Consider the following 15,046-nt stretch of genomic DNA (forward strand, 5'->3'; position numbering starts at 1 on the left):
GTTAAGGCAGAGGGCCTTCTCGGTAGTGGCGCCCGCCCTGTGAATGCCCTCCCACCAGATGTCAAGGTAATAAACAACTATCAGTATCTGACTTCTAGAAGACATCTGAAGGCAGCCCTGTTTAGGGAAGTTTTTTATGTTTGATGTTTTATTGTGTTTTTAATATCCTGTTGGAGGCCGCCCAGAGTGGCTTGGGAGGCCTGGCCAGATGGGCAGGTTATCAGTAATAAACAAACAAACAAACAAACAAACAAACAAACAAACAAATAAATAATAATAGTTGCAACATACAGGCAAGGAGCATATTTATTTTATCTGTTTTACTGTTATGTGGGCTTAGAAGCCATATATTTTAATTTTAGGACAGGCACATACTTTGCTGTCTCCATTGCATTCTCAGTGTACCATCCAGTGGAACCTTTCCAGGTACTGCAGGACCTCTTACAGTCTGGTCCAAATGAGGTGGTAGAACTGATGGAAGCTCAATGTGACACGTTTGCAAAGCATTTTGAGGACAATGCATCCACTTGCATCCACCGCAATCCTGACTCTGCTATTCAGCAGATGAATCTCAAGGGTTTTCCAGAGCACTGTCTAGTCCTGTTGCGTTGGATGAGTTTCAGTTAGTAAGGCTCAAGGATGTGGCCAAAGTGCTTGGATTGGTCAAGGTGACCACTTGTGCTATGGATCCCTGCCCCTCTTGGCTGATAAAAACTAGTAGGGAGGGAATAGATAGCTGGGTCAGGGAGGTGATTAATGCCTCCTTGCCAAAGGGGGTGGTTCCTGCCTGCTCAAAGGAGGCTGTTGTAAAACCACTCCTCAAGAAATCCTCCCTGGATTCAGAAAATCTAAGTAACTACCGGCCAGTTGCCAGTCTCTCCTTCTTGGGCAAGGTTCTTGAATGGGTGGCCATGGACCCAGCTACAGGCACTCTTGGAGAGAACTGATTTTCAAGATCCATTCCAATTGAGGTCACGCTCAATCGATAACCCTCTTATTTTAGAGTAGAACACGTTGGGCTGTTTGTTTCTGTAGAAGTACCACTGAATTATAGTACTGTATTGGTTTGTGGGAGGGAGTTGTAATGATTTTTAAAGGACTTAATTGGATGCCATGGCAGAATGAATGTGGAAAAAGATGTGCAAAGTTTGTAGCATAGTTTCTTGTGATGTATAACTGGTTTAGTAAAACTTTGTGTTTGTTTTAGAACTAGCAAATCCTCAATGAAGAGCTGAATGTAGATTTGAATCTAGTGTTTAAGGTACATACTTTGGCAATACCTACCTATAGTAAATTCTGGTCTGCAAAGAAAAACCTCATTTTGCTCAGCTTATATAGGGTTTTACCAACCTATTAGCATTTGAGAGGTCAATATGTTATCTCTATAATTCTAGTATTTGTGCAATTCCTTTCCTAATTTTGTTTATCGTAACTTAGTTGCAGTAGCACTAGTTCCAATAATTCTTAATTGGATGTCTGGTTTTGCTTAAGTAGTATGAACAGCAAGAAGATCCAAAAGGTACCTTTCTATTTGCATTAACTAATCTGTCCATTAAAAAAATTGGTAAATTCCAGGGGGAATAAACTATTGTTTCTAATTAAGCAATGGAAGTAAAATAGGGAATAATGAACATACAATCTAAACTATTAAAGCTACTATCCTATGCACACTTACTTGGGAGTAAATCCCACTTTAAATTTAGCTGGAGTTACTTCTAAGTAGGTATGTATAGGATTGCACTGCAAATCTGGTAAGCAAAAAAAAAAGATGTATTCACTGTATGTTGTATATTGTTTATTGTTAACTAACATGTTTCTATATGTAAGAATAATGCACGGCATGCTTTGCACAATGGCATGTACTGTTTATAGCTGTGTGTTGTTTTCGATTTGCTTATGCACACTTGTGTCTATTATGTGCATACTTTGCTAAAATGAGTGCATGAGTGGATTTTGTTTTGTTTTGTTTCATGTGTTGGTTCTTTAGCAGAGTTCAGTGCAAAGATTTCATCACTGGAGAACTTGCAGATTAACAGTGAGTTCATTTGAGCAGCTTGCTGTCTTATCTTCTAGACCTATAATCTGCTTGATTAGCGTTAGAAGATAGAAAATCCTCAGAAACATATGAGTGATGCCTTAAATCCTGGGATATAACTAATTCAGCGCCACTGCATCTCCCAAACATTAAAGGGATTTCCCCCTTGAAAATGGGAATCCAAAGCTGTTGCGTAATTTTGGAAGGAAAAAAGAAAAGCAATAGGATCTTTATTGAGAGGTGCCAGCCTTAAATCCAACACCTCTAAAATACATTTAATGTATTTCTTTCTATACCATTTAAAATGTGCAGGCTCCCAAAGTGGCTTGCATTAATATGTGAGTGCAGGGCTGAATAATGGAACTTTGGTGTGCTGGTCCCAGGAGTTACCCAAGAGGGGAAGTCCAAGTCCGGTCCGTGGTTCGTAGGTTCAGGGTAAAGACAGTCCGAAGAAGCCGAAGCTGGGAGCAGGGCAGGGCGTCAGGTGAGGTCAGGAACAGGTACATAGGCCAGGAACTAAGGCAGGTCAGGATCACAGGCAGGAAAGCAAGGCAGGAATACTGGCAGGGTCTTGCAACCAACAATTTGCTCCCGCAACCCGGGGGTGGGGGTTTGGCCGCCTTTTATCTTGAACGAGGTAACGGACAGCCCTGATCCCCTGCCGACTCACTCCCTCACCTCACTTGGAGGCGAGCGCTCCTCCTGCAAGTACTGAGGTCTCTCCTTCTATCAGCCTTGAGTCTCTGCAGCTTGGGAGCCGCCAGTGGATTACTGGACCCAGGAGCCGCCTCAGCCCCAGCCGGCAGTGGGCCAGCTGCTGGTGACGACCCGGCCGATGGCAATGAGGTATTCTGCATCTGGAACCAAGAAGGCAGGCTCAGGTGATGCTTGTTGCAGGGGAGGTTGAGGAGCTTGAGGCTCCTCAGGACCAGGCCCCAAACTTGGTTCAGCCGATGTTCCAGGCAAAGGCATGCTTTCCCTAATGAGGCCTGCCATCGCCGGTGCCCTTCTACCTTTCAGCTTCCGTTCTTAGACCGAGATAAAGTTTGCAAACTGGGGCACTACTTCCGGTTTTGCAGTGTTCGTAAACCAAATAGTTCGTAAACAGGGCTGTTCTTAAACCGAGGTACCACTGTAATTCAAATTCTGGCTTTGTTGAGTGAGGAGGCCCCACCCATTTGCCATCTCGTACCAAGCTCCTTAATGGCTCATCACTCTGGCTATCACCTCACCGGGAGGTTAGCCTGGCTATTCAAAAAGTAGAAGACTTGATTAAATTCTAACACTTGCTGGATCCACGGATTAGAAAGGTCTGGCACACAGTTTAACACCCAAAACTCAGAACAGTATTACAAAAAGGAAGTGACCGGAATATATGACTCTATGTTCCATTTAAAACAAAATGTTTTGGCTCTGAAGTTTTTGACTATTACTACAGCGTTTCTATAATTATATTCAAGTAATCACCATATGTTTCTGTTGTTAAAATGCAAATTAATATTATCAAGGCTGAAATAGAATTAGATTTCTAGCTAGGCTGCAGGCTTCATTATTCACCTGTGTTATGGCTTGCAAACCTATACAAGCCAATGACCATTACTTTAATCAGCTAAAGCAGGCTTCCCCAAACTGTGGCCCTCCAGATGTTTTGGCCTACAACTCCCATGATCCCTAGCTAACAAGACCAGTGGTTGGGGAAGATGGGAATTGTAGTCCAAAACATCTGGAGGGCTGAAGTTTGGGGAAGCCTGAGCTAAAGTGTCATCCTATGTGATGTACTTCCATTGATTTAACTAAAGACATTCTCTGTAATACGTACTAACCCTAATTGTCTACAGTGATTGTTCAAATTCAGTGCTTTAACTAATTTACTTTTCTGTAACAATTTTGGCAAATAATATAAAAGAGGGAATAAAGCAACTCAGATGAAACCGTTAAGAATTGGAAAACAATTTTTGTTTCCTCCAGCATTTTTGCTTCCTAACAAACATTTTAAATGTGTCCACATTTACACAAGTGGTAGAATTTTGAATGTACTAACATTTTGCCCCCTGTTTACATGGAAAGTCTTACCCTTAACTCCAGGTGTGTGTGTTTGTGGGGTGGTTGGTTTTTTTTTGGGGGGGGGGATATCTAGTATCCAGAAGGAAGCACAGTCTGTCAGTTTTCCTATGTACAAAATGAGGCCTCTTTTTATTCAGTCTCAGTCTGTTCTAAGTTCCCCACGTCGAAAATTGATTAATTCCCACTCCAGCTGCCACAAAATCCCAAAACCTGCTTCACAGTCAACCCCCACAAAAAACGCAGGGAACACAGCCTTCTCTCCAATGAGGAGCCACAGCTCAGGAGTATAGTTTATATTCTGCACATGTAAATTCCAGATTCAGTCTCGGCATCTCCATTTAAAAGGTTCTTAGTAGAATGGGGAAAGGCCTCTGTTTCAGATCTTGACCCGTCAGAGTACATAATTCAGGAGAGCTTGCATAGCAGGGGTCGGATTCTAAAGTATTTGTGCCACAAATTAAGAGGAGAGGTTCTGTTGACATTTTGCGGAGGTGCTTTTCATTCACAAAACCTTATGTTCTAAGCTTAGGTGTTAATTCCGGGGTTAATTCTTCCTTGCTGATGCATTAACTTCATTCATGTAATTGGAATAAATGGTATTGCGTCCTAAATCACTAATTTTAATAAAATCTAAAAATTGGGATTAGATGAGTCATTGACATTTGTACCTCTTTTTTCAATTGATCCCAAACATCTTCCTATTATTTGATCCTGTTTTTCTTTTTCATCATGAAATAACAGGAGGTTGGCATCTCTCTGAAATCTGCTGTAGTGTGAATGATGCTTGTAGTTTTATTTCAGTCTTATGTAGTTGTTTGGAATGTGTTTGGCATTTCTGTACAGTATGTGCATTGCTCCTTTGGAAGACAGCTGGCCTCCAGTGCAAATAAGTAAAAAGTTATTAAAATGCTCTATTTCATTTGCAGACAATGTTAATGAGGAAGAGTTGGAAAAGATCAAGTAAGGTAATTCTTAGTATGTGGTCTTGAGAAGAACTGTGGTGGTCTATATTGTGTCACTTGAATGGAAAGTTGTGACACATAGACTAGGTCTGTAAAACTCAGTTTATAATTTTGATAATGCCAGAGGCCTCTTTAAGTGATAAGGATTTGTTATACAATGTAGCACTATAGAAATTCCTTAATCATTGTAGAACACTGAAGTACAGTACACTGAAGTGAGAGGAATAAGTATTTGATCCCCTGCTAAATTTGCCCGTTTGCCCTCTGACGAAGAAATGACCAGTCCATAATTTTAATGGTAGGTTTATTGTAGCTGTGAGAGACAGAATAACAACAGGAAAACCCCCAGAAACCCAGAAGACCAAAAATAAATGAATCATTTTTGGCTTTTAGAAACATTTTCTTGCAATTGCTGGTACACACTAGCAGGCCAGCTGCTTTTATTTTCATAACATGATCCCTTCTCACTATCACTTATAGATTTCTGTGGAGAAATGGCTGTATTAACTGGGCTTGTGCAATTCCACAATTATAGCAGCACCTGTTCCAATTAGCATTGGTGCCAGTAGTGGTCAGCTCTGGGTTTATCCATGTACAGCCTGGTCTTCAGAGACTCTCTTATGTACCTAGCAACCGGCAGGAGGGATTATGGAGAGGGCAAATGCAACTGAGTCACATTTGTGAGCCAAGCCTTAGAAGTTACTTCCTATTTTACCTTTTGCAAAAGGACATAAATTCTTCAATACTCAAAAATGTGCACAAAACGAGCAGAATATGCAAAATGCGCATGAGCTGGCTTAAAATTGTTTGGGACTGGAGTACCTGAAAGTCTGCCTATATGAATCTGTCTGTTGGTTATATGACACCCTGCTTTTTATCCTATTTAAAGTGGTTTCCTGGTGAGGACATGAAATGGGGCATCTACTGTGGCATTCCCTCCTGAAACGTTAAGACTAGTTTTGTTTTATCAGGCCTTTAATTATGATATATAAATTTTAATTTTCTCTCTCTCTCTCTGCCCTTTCAATCACTGTTCTCTTGTGAGATGACATAAGGTGGGAGTTGAGCTCCCCCTAGTGGTTGAATGCAAAATCACTGTTCGAAATTCAAATAAGCTCCTGGACTTCCATTCTGCCCAGAAAATAGTTCAATTGTGCCTTAACCCAGTGGTTGTCATGCACTTTTTTGCAGCTTCGTGGCTCTGTTCTTTATTAATTGTATGTGTGTTAACCCTTCCACCCCACCCAGTTCCCTCTGTCTCCTTCCTGCTGGCTCCTGTTCTCCCCCCCCCCCGGGTTTTTTTCCTTTAAAAAAAAACAAAAACCCTGTGTATTTGCTGCTTTGTTCCTCTACTCTGAAGACCAGTCTAAGTCTGACCCCCCAAACCCTCCACTGTCCTAGCTAGTCCTCACCATCCCATCCCCACATCTCTTTTCAAGTCTCAAGTTTACCCCATTCCCACCCAAAACTGCGCTGTAGTTTTCAGCAACTGGCATTCAACTGGCATACCACAGACAATTAATTTTTTTTATCTCTTCCCTTTAATAAGTGCCTTCTTTTAAGATATATCTCATCTATCAGGGCAGGGAACCTCTTTTGGCTCGTAGAAAATGACAAATGCTGTCTACCTTAGTGCTGTGGATCAGAGAAGTCTTTGCTTGCTGCCTTCTTCTGTCAAAGAACTTACCCCTGATCTTAGCACTATGTTAGCGCTATATTGGAAATAATGCATGTCAGCACCTGACATCATAATTCAAAGGCTTAGTGGGCCTTATAAGACCTGCAGGCTGGTAAAAGAATTGACAGTATTAACTGCTTGTTTAGATACAGACCTCAAAATACAAGCATGCAATAAAGATATCCATGTTTACATGTAGAGCTTAAAGTGGCGTAGATTGTGGTTTGTATATCTAATAACCTACATTGTATTGTAGCTGTGAAAGTGAAGTATCTGATGAAGCAGGTGCAATAGCTGGCAACGCTCAAAACATATTGTCAGGGTGTAGAGCAGGATGGCCTTCCAAATATTGCTAGACTACAAATCCCATCCTTCCTGAAAATTGACCATATTGGCTGGCCCATATGGGAGTCAGAGTCCATAACATCTGGAGGACCAGAGGTTAGCCACTCTTGTGTAGCGCCTCCATGGTTTGTAGCCTGGGCAGTCTCTCATGCTGCAGCTTACTCCTCAACTAAAAAAAATTACATTTGTCTATTCACTCTGGATTGGAGACTGTGGGGAGTGGGAAGAAGCTGCAGGGAGGAGGAAACCCTGTTGTGCAGGTGGAAGAGTAGATTATTCTGAGTACTGATGTAGCCAGTTGACTGCTAAGGTAGTTTGTGGAGTGAAATTAGTACCGTATATCTAGTATATTTCATTCGCTTCGTGTGTAATCAACTTTTGGGTTGACAGATGTGAATTGACAGGTTGAAATGCCAGTAGAAGGGTTTTGGTTTTGTTTTTTTGTTTTTGGGAAGAAAAACAAAACACCCACCACGACTACTGTTAGGTTATCTTGTAGTAATAATAATAATATTAATAATAATAATAATAATATATTATTATTTATACTCTGCCCATCTGGGCGGCTTACAACAGAATATTAAAATACAATAATCTATTAAACTTTAAGCTTCCCTAAAAAGGGCTGCATCATCATGTGGCCACCCAAGCTGTACTCATAATTTCTAATAGGAGATTCACTTGTGACATTTTGACATGAAAAGAAACTACTGAAATATAAAAAGAGAATGTTTTAAGATCCAAATGGTGTCTAACCTTTAGAAATAGTGCCACAGAACCAGGTATAACATACCATCCCATGGAATATTCTTTACCCACCCTGCATTTGGTTTCAGGGACCTAGAAGCTAGCCCCAGATCTCCAGTGCTACTAGCCAGTCCACATCAGTCAATGATTAGATAGATGATTGCCAGGTATTGTCTGGAAGCACTGTGGGTAGCCTTGGTTTATACTAGTTTCCTTAGGTCAGGAAGAGAATCAGGGCTGTGGGCTGTTTGGTAGATACGATGGACGGTGGGAAAATGGCAAGGTTGTTGAAAGGATTGCCATCTAGTTGCCTTCCTGCATGCTACATCGCTAACGAGACTGGGGAAGCTAGGCTCTAGAACAGGCACCCCCAAACTACGGCCCTCCAGATGTTTTGGCCTACAACTCCCATGATCCCTAGCTAACAGGAACAGTGGTCGGGGAAGATGGGAATTGTAGTCCAAAACATCTGGAGGGCCGAAGTTTGGGGATGCCTGCTCTAGAGAGAACATGCGAAACTCTTAATGGAAGACAACCAAGCCTGTATGATTTGGAGGTTTCTTTCTGGTGGTAGCCCTTTCATCTCACCCCCCCCCCCCCCGGAAAATTGAAATTAGTGGCAGCCAGCTCTGCCTCTTAAGGGACTGTACTGTGTACAGTGATGTGGTAGCCAAAAAGGAAAAAAGAAAACAATGTTATGTAATGAAACCATAGTCTGTATTTGGGTGCACATACGTATAAGGTTATAATGCCCAGCAGAATGTGAATAATTTTGAATTGACTGGCGTGCTGGTGGTCTGAAAGCACTAAGTGCATGGGATCTAATATTGAAAAGGCAACTGGGTATAGATTACCTATGATAGGTATAGCCAACATGTTGTCCTCTAGATGCTACTGGACTTCAACTCCCATTACCCTCAGCCAGCATGAATTATGGAAGTTGTAGTCGAACATCATCTAGAGAGCACCATGTTGGGTTTCCTTTGACCTATGATATAATTCATGGCTACATAAGCAGACAATGTGCTGATGAGTTATGCACTATCATTATAAAAATGGTGATTACACTGTGCCAATTTGGCAGGGAAATCCAACTTGAATATATATTTTTAATTTGTTCTGTGTAAGTTTTTGGGTATTCACTTATGCACTTTCTTTAAATAGCCATTCAGGTGGGAAGCAAATCACGGGGTTGTGGTTTGCTTGTGCTCTAGCTAAATCAGAGTTTTCTCTATACCTAAAGTTTCAGACCCAGAGTATACGTCTGTCAGACCTGCACAGAAAAGCTCAGCTGTGGAGAGGGATAGTCAGTGTCACTTTGATTGAAGGTCGTGAACTCAAAGCCATGGATCCAAACGGGCTCAGTGATCCCTATGTGAAATTCCGACTGGGACACCAGAAGTACAAGAGTAAGGTAACTTTGTTGAACTGTTATTCCAAATGGTGGTGGTTTTAAATGTATTTGCAGCATTTTGAGTGTTAAACAGAGTCACTGATTCTAAGGATTCTAGTTCAATCAACAATGTTGTAGCTGTAGTAGACCTAAATCTAGTTACTACCTTAGGCAGGCCTAGCCAACATGAAGCTCTCCAAATACAATTGTCATCACCTGCAACCATTGACCATGGTAGTTCAGGCTGGTGGGAACTGTAGTACAAAATATCTGCATGTTTTATATGTCTAATGGGGATTTCAAGTTTTTTAAACCGCCGACACTCGGGCCTCTATGTACATATGTTGAAACTCTCTTGAGCTTCAAACTGGTTTGCCATGGGTAGGATTCTGCAGTTCAAGAACCAAATCCCTGAGCTACACCAGATGTATGCACCTAGCTTCATGGTTCTTGAACAGTGACCGTAGTTCTAAAAGGACATTTGGACAGGATCTAGTACAGTCAAACCTTGGTTGTTGAATGTAATCCATTCCAGAAGCCTGTTCAGCTTCTGAAATGTTCGACAACTGAGGTCAATTGGCTGCAAGAGCTTCCTGCACTCAAGTGGAAGCTGCATCGGACATTCAGCTTCTGAAAAACGTTTGACAACCGGAGCATTTACTTCTGGGTTTTCAGCATTCAGGAGGTGAAACGTTTCAAAATGAAAGTCGAGGTTTAACTGTGTGTTACTTTAGTTATGCCCAAGAAAAAATTGTTTCTTGAAGCTTTGGGGAGCTAGACTGGGGATAGGTGGTCTTCTGATTATTGTTTATATGAAATTACAGTCATACTTCGGGTTACAGACGCTTCGGGTTGCGCACCCCGCCAAACCCGGAAGTACCGGAACCGGTTACTTCCAGGTTTCGGTGCTCACACAGGCGCAGAACACTAAATCGTGCTTTGTTCATGCCCAGAAGCGCCAAATTGCAACCCGCTTGTGCACAGACGCACCGCTGAGGGCTGCAAACGCTGCGGGTTGCGAACGTGCCTCCCACACGGATCACGTTTGCAACCCGAGCGTCCACTGTATTTTTAATATTTTTTAAAAATAAGATTTAATTTTTATGGATAAGCACTCTTTTGTTGAAAGCCTATTTATGAATACTACAAGCAAAAAAAAAATCCTATGCTGAGAAGAGGAATTCTATGAAGGAAGGAATAGCAATTGTTACATTTTACCTGGTGGGGGAAGTCATGCTTTGGTCTATGCCTTTTAAAAGACTGGACAAGAAACAATATAGAAACTCAGCAAACCAACCTCTTTTCCTATGCAAATGGTAAAAAGAACTGTAGTTAATCATTTTATCCTGTTAATTTTTAAAAGGTAGCTTTGCTAAATTTTTATCAGTAAGAAACTGACTTTATTAGCTTACTTCTAAGGGAACATTTTAGGGGACCTGAAAAAAATTCTAAAATAATTCATACTTTGCAGAAAAGCATACTGTATTTAATCTTTAGTGTACCTTATTTCCTACATAAACATTTGAAAATAACTGATGAAGCTGTTGATTTGCTGAACTATTTCTTAACTATACCAAAAGAATATTCTGTTGTTCCAGCAGGTACAAGTTTTCATAACTCCCTTTACTTTTTTTTCCAGATTATGCCAAAAACTTTGAATCCTCAGTGGAGAGAACAATTTGACTTGCATCTCTATGAGGAACGAGGTGGAATTGTTGATATTACAGTGTGGGACAAAGATGCTGGCAAAAAGGATGATTTTATTGGCAGGTTTGTCTAATTACAAACAACTTGTATTCCGAGAATGATAAATGATTATTTTGTTTGTTTGTTTGTTAAATTTCTATACTCCCCTTCATCTGGGCATCACGGGGCAATTTACAATATAAAATCACAAAAATGCATAACACAGTAACAAACAAAAACCAAAAAAGCTCCTCATACACAGTTTAACTAAACTGACTCCAACTACAAAAGTTGAGGCTGCTGAAAAGACTCTTGGGCTGGGGTGTTGTTTTAGGGGTTTTTGTTATGTGTCCTTTTTTTGCTGCTTATATATACACTACACTACACTACACTACACTACACTACACTACACTACACACACACACACACACACACACACACACACACACATACACGAGAGAGAGAGAGAGAGAGAGAGAGAGAGAGAGAATCTTTTTATGATTTATGTAGAAATTGTTTTAATTTGTTTTTTTTTACCTTTTGATGTTTTATTTATTGCTTATGACTACTTTTCTCCTCCTGAAGATGTCTCGCAAGGCAGTTGGTAAGGATTGCTCCTCAGGGTTTACTCTTGAAGTCTTTCACACAAAGGCCACTTTGGTGCTGCAAACACAACAAAAACAATGCAGGAGGCAGCAGCAGTATGACTCATTTCATTATGTTTATAATTATTTTTTTCCATATTGTAGGCTGCCTTGAGATGCTTTTAACGTGCAGCATACAAATAAAATTATGTATGTAATGTAAAAGGCCAAAGATTGTTTAATTAGAGAGGACGAAGTTTTGAATTGATATTGCAAACTGCCCTGTGATCCTTGGATGAAAGGCGGTATAGAAATTTTATAACTAATAATAATAGCAATGAATGATAATAATGGCAATGATTTCATATACACTTGTGCTACTTTTATGGGGGGGCACCCTAGAAATTATCTGTTTTTTACTTTTTCCATTTTATATGGGAAGAAATTTCCTTGACCAGTAGGTGGCAGATCACACCAACTGAAAGATGTCATTTTTCAAAACTGAGTTACAAAAGAAACAAGATGCAGGAAGTTCCACTGATGACATTTGAAGAGGGAAAGATGATTGACTATTTTGTCATGACGACCATTAATATACTTGAGTGAAATTGTTCAAAGAAGCCTGGCCAGTATTTTTGACATTGAGGATTGTCAGTTCAGTTCAGTTTTATTACAGCAAAAGCCAGCAATACAAAGTACCAAAATTCGAAACAAAAAATCAGCGATAACATCACCAGAAGCAGAATAGTTACCCAAAAGGAATTTGCAATGTATTATTCAATAGAAGAGATTTGCGTTTCTTAATAGCTAAAGTGCAGAATTTGGCCACATCATATGATACGGGACTTGAGGAATCTTCCAGAAGGAATTTTCGTAAGATTTCGGAGGAGAATTCCAAGTAATATTGTAAGGGTATAAATTTTGATAAAAGGGGTAAAATAAGTTGAGCTCGTTCTTCACTATAAAATTCACAAAATAAAAGGATGTGAGTGACAGATTCTACCTTATTGGACATGCAAGGGCAAAGGGGCTCATGAATTGGTACCCGCATAAATTTGCCGTACAGCACTGCTGAGGGCATTGCCTCAAAACAGGCTCTAGAAAAGGCCCATCTATAGGCTTCGTTACTGATGTTAGATAAGTAAGGGGCAGCTGCAAAGTTAGGCCACGATTTTAGACATCTATAATTCTCCGGGAGTGAGGCATCTTCTTCTTGTAATTCAACATCATGAAGTCTCTGAGTAATAATTATTTTTGTCTTATTCAAAGTTCCATTAAAAAGATCTTCAGGATTTAAGCCAATTTGTTTGATCTTATTAGTTATTTGCGTAAGCCAGGGTGGATAGGGAACTGCAGCCAGGAAGTGAGGTAACATTCCCTTTGGATTGTAATGGATTTTCACCCAGAGGGATATTGCTTGCTCCCAGACTTTTAATTCCACTCTGGGGAGTCCTGCCTCTTGCCTTAACCCTGCATTAGGTGTACTCTTTGGGGTACCAAATAGAGATCTTAAAAATTTTGATTGTACTGTTTCAAGGGTCTTAAGATTGGCAGAAAGTCCGATTTGTGAGCCATACAAGAGTTGGGCTAAAGATTTCATTGAGGATTATTTGAATGAGTGTCTGTCGCTCTTCCAAGGGAACACACAAGAATCACAGGATCTGTGTGTGGGTTTTTTGCACTTTCCCAAACCATTCTTGTTGTGCTGCTTATGGTTTCCACACCTGGGTTAGCATGATTACCTTGAAGGTTAGGCTTTCCTCTGTCACTATGGTCAGTGGGGTGATAGGTAGTGAGGTGTCACAAATGTCTGTCACAGAAGCAAATTTAAAAAGAACAGCAGCAGCACGTGTTGTAGAAGTCGCCATTGTACTTTCTCTGTGTAGGGTTTTTGTGAAGTTCCGTCAGTTTAATAATTGATAGAGGATACTAGTAAATGCTTTACTATTGACAACTATAGCTGGATGTTGACAACTATAGCTGGATGTTGTTAGTAAAATTGCCCACACTTTCTGATTTGTTGTTGTTGTTGTTTACTCCCACCACAGCTGCTGTGGAGCTAGGTGGGCAGCCTGGAGAGGGAGAGCTTATTAGTAAGAAAGTAGGCAAGGAAAATATTCTGTTGCTAAGCAGAGGGGGGGAAGGAGGGTCTGCAAAATAGCCAGTGAGCATAGCTTTCTTACTGTTCATTCCTTGTATGTCTACAGCCAGATGGGTAGCTGGATGGAGCGATGAAATACTTGGATTAAGCAAGGATAGCTGGTCCATATAAATAAATATAAATAATAAACTTTTATTTATATCCTGCCCTCCCCAGCCGAAGTCAGGCTCAAGGCGGCTAACATCAAATATATAACATTGGTATAAAATCAAACAATAATTAAATTACTTCCTAAAAACAGATCAGAATCAAATTAAAGTCTAATTAGATGGCTTCCCACAGAGTTAGGGTTGGGAACAGTAAGTGCTCAATGACCAAACATGGTTAATGCATGGCAAGATTCACAGGCCAATGTTAAAACATTGTTGCAGATTATGTGATCTGTTAGCTGCAAACAAGTCATTGCTGGGGCAGGTTTGAGCAAACAAACCACAGCTAAGCTAAACAAGCAATGGTTTTACATTGTGTCCAAACGCAGCCATTGGGCATGGACTATTGAAAATTTGTTGTGAATAGCACATGGCTGTTAGTCCAAAAACTAAGTATGGTTGAAAGGTATTTTATACATGAGGACTGTTAAATGATTATCCCTTGTTTCCTACTACTCCCTATTGACCTGTTCTATCAGTGTGTGCATGCATCTGTGTGTCTGTGTGTTTAATCTTGGGAATTAAACACACTATAAATTATTCACACTGTGAATAATGTAAACATCATGACTGTTGGTTTTTTCATTTCAAATTTTTACTATTTTGAAGTAACAGCCTGAGCACAACCTCTTAATATTGTTATCCACCCTTGTGTTGTTAGTAGGCTTTAATGGTCGAAGCTCTATTTTAAAAGCTATGAGCTGGAATTTCATCTTTCAGAATGAATTTTCTATCATTTATACATACGGTTAAAGGTCTGAAAAATCCTGTCTGTTTGCCATGAACTTAATTTTCATGCAGTACATAAGGCCAGTCTTGACTGCTCATTATGCTTTGGAGAACAGCTTTTTGCTGTTACTCGAACAGTGTTTCTTCCTGGGCATGTTGAATTCTCAGGTGTTTTACCAGACTGCTTTCCAATCCACTACCTCATGCAATTTTATTATTAGTATTCCTGTAGTTGCTTAAGAGCTTCAGAGAGAATCTCCATTCCCATGCAGCCATAACAGTGCGAGAGGCACCTCCCTAATCCTAGCAGTTCTCCATTGCTTACCCTTTTTTTTTGCTCCATTGTTATAATGGATCCAGTGGGGCTAGAGAGACTTTGCTTGTGTTGCACAAATGCTGGTATGTGGCAATTGCTGGTTCCTGGCTCTAGCACTAAGGAATAGATGGTGCTGAAGTAGAGTTACACCAGTTATTTTCCTGTTATGTTTCTACCCTCATCCATTTGTGTATCTC

At 40.4% G+C, this 15,046-nt stretch overlaps 1 protein-coding gene across 6 annotated transcripts in view; it reads left to right on the top strand.

Moving 5' to 3' along the window:
* Positions 1 to 15,046, top strand: part of MCTP1 (multiple C2 and transmembrane domain containing 1) — a 174,594-nt gene that overhangs the window by 53,790 nt on the left and 105,758 nt on the right. For 4 of the 6 annotated variants that reach the window (XM_060280199.1, XM_060280195.1, XM_060280198.1 and 1 more), the window contains exons 6-8: positions 5,026 to 5,064; positions 9,075 to 9,245; positions 10,864 to 10,994. In XM_060280199.1, coding sequence (XP_060136182.1) covers positions 5,026 to 5,064; positions 9,075 to 9,245; positions 10,864 to 10,994 — 341 coding nt within the window. The remainder of the gene's footprint in view (positions 1 to 5,025; positions 5,065 to 9,074; positions 9,246 to 10,863; positions 10,995 to 15,046) is intronic. The other 2 variants (XM_060280196.1, XM_060280197.1) reach the window with 1 other exon arrangement.

The sequence above is a fragment of the Zootoca vivipara genome, chromosome 11, assembly GCF_963506605.1.
Source record: "Zootoca vivipara chromosome 11, rZooViv1.1, whole genome shotgun sequence".
In the NCBI taxonomy this organism is placed as follows: Eukaryota; Metazoa; Chordata; class Lepidosauria; order Squamata; family Lacertidae; genus Zootoca; species Zootoca vivipara.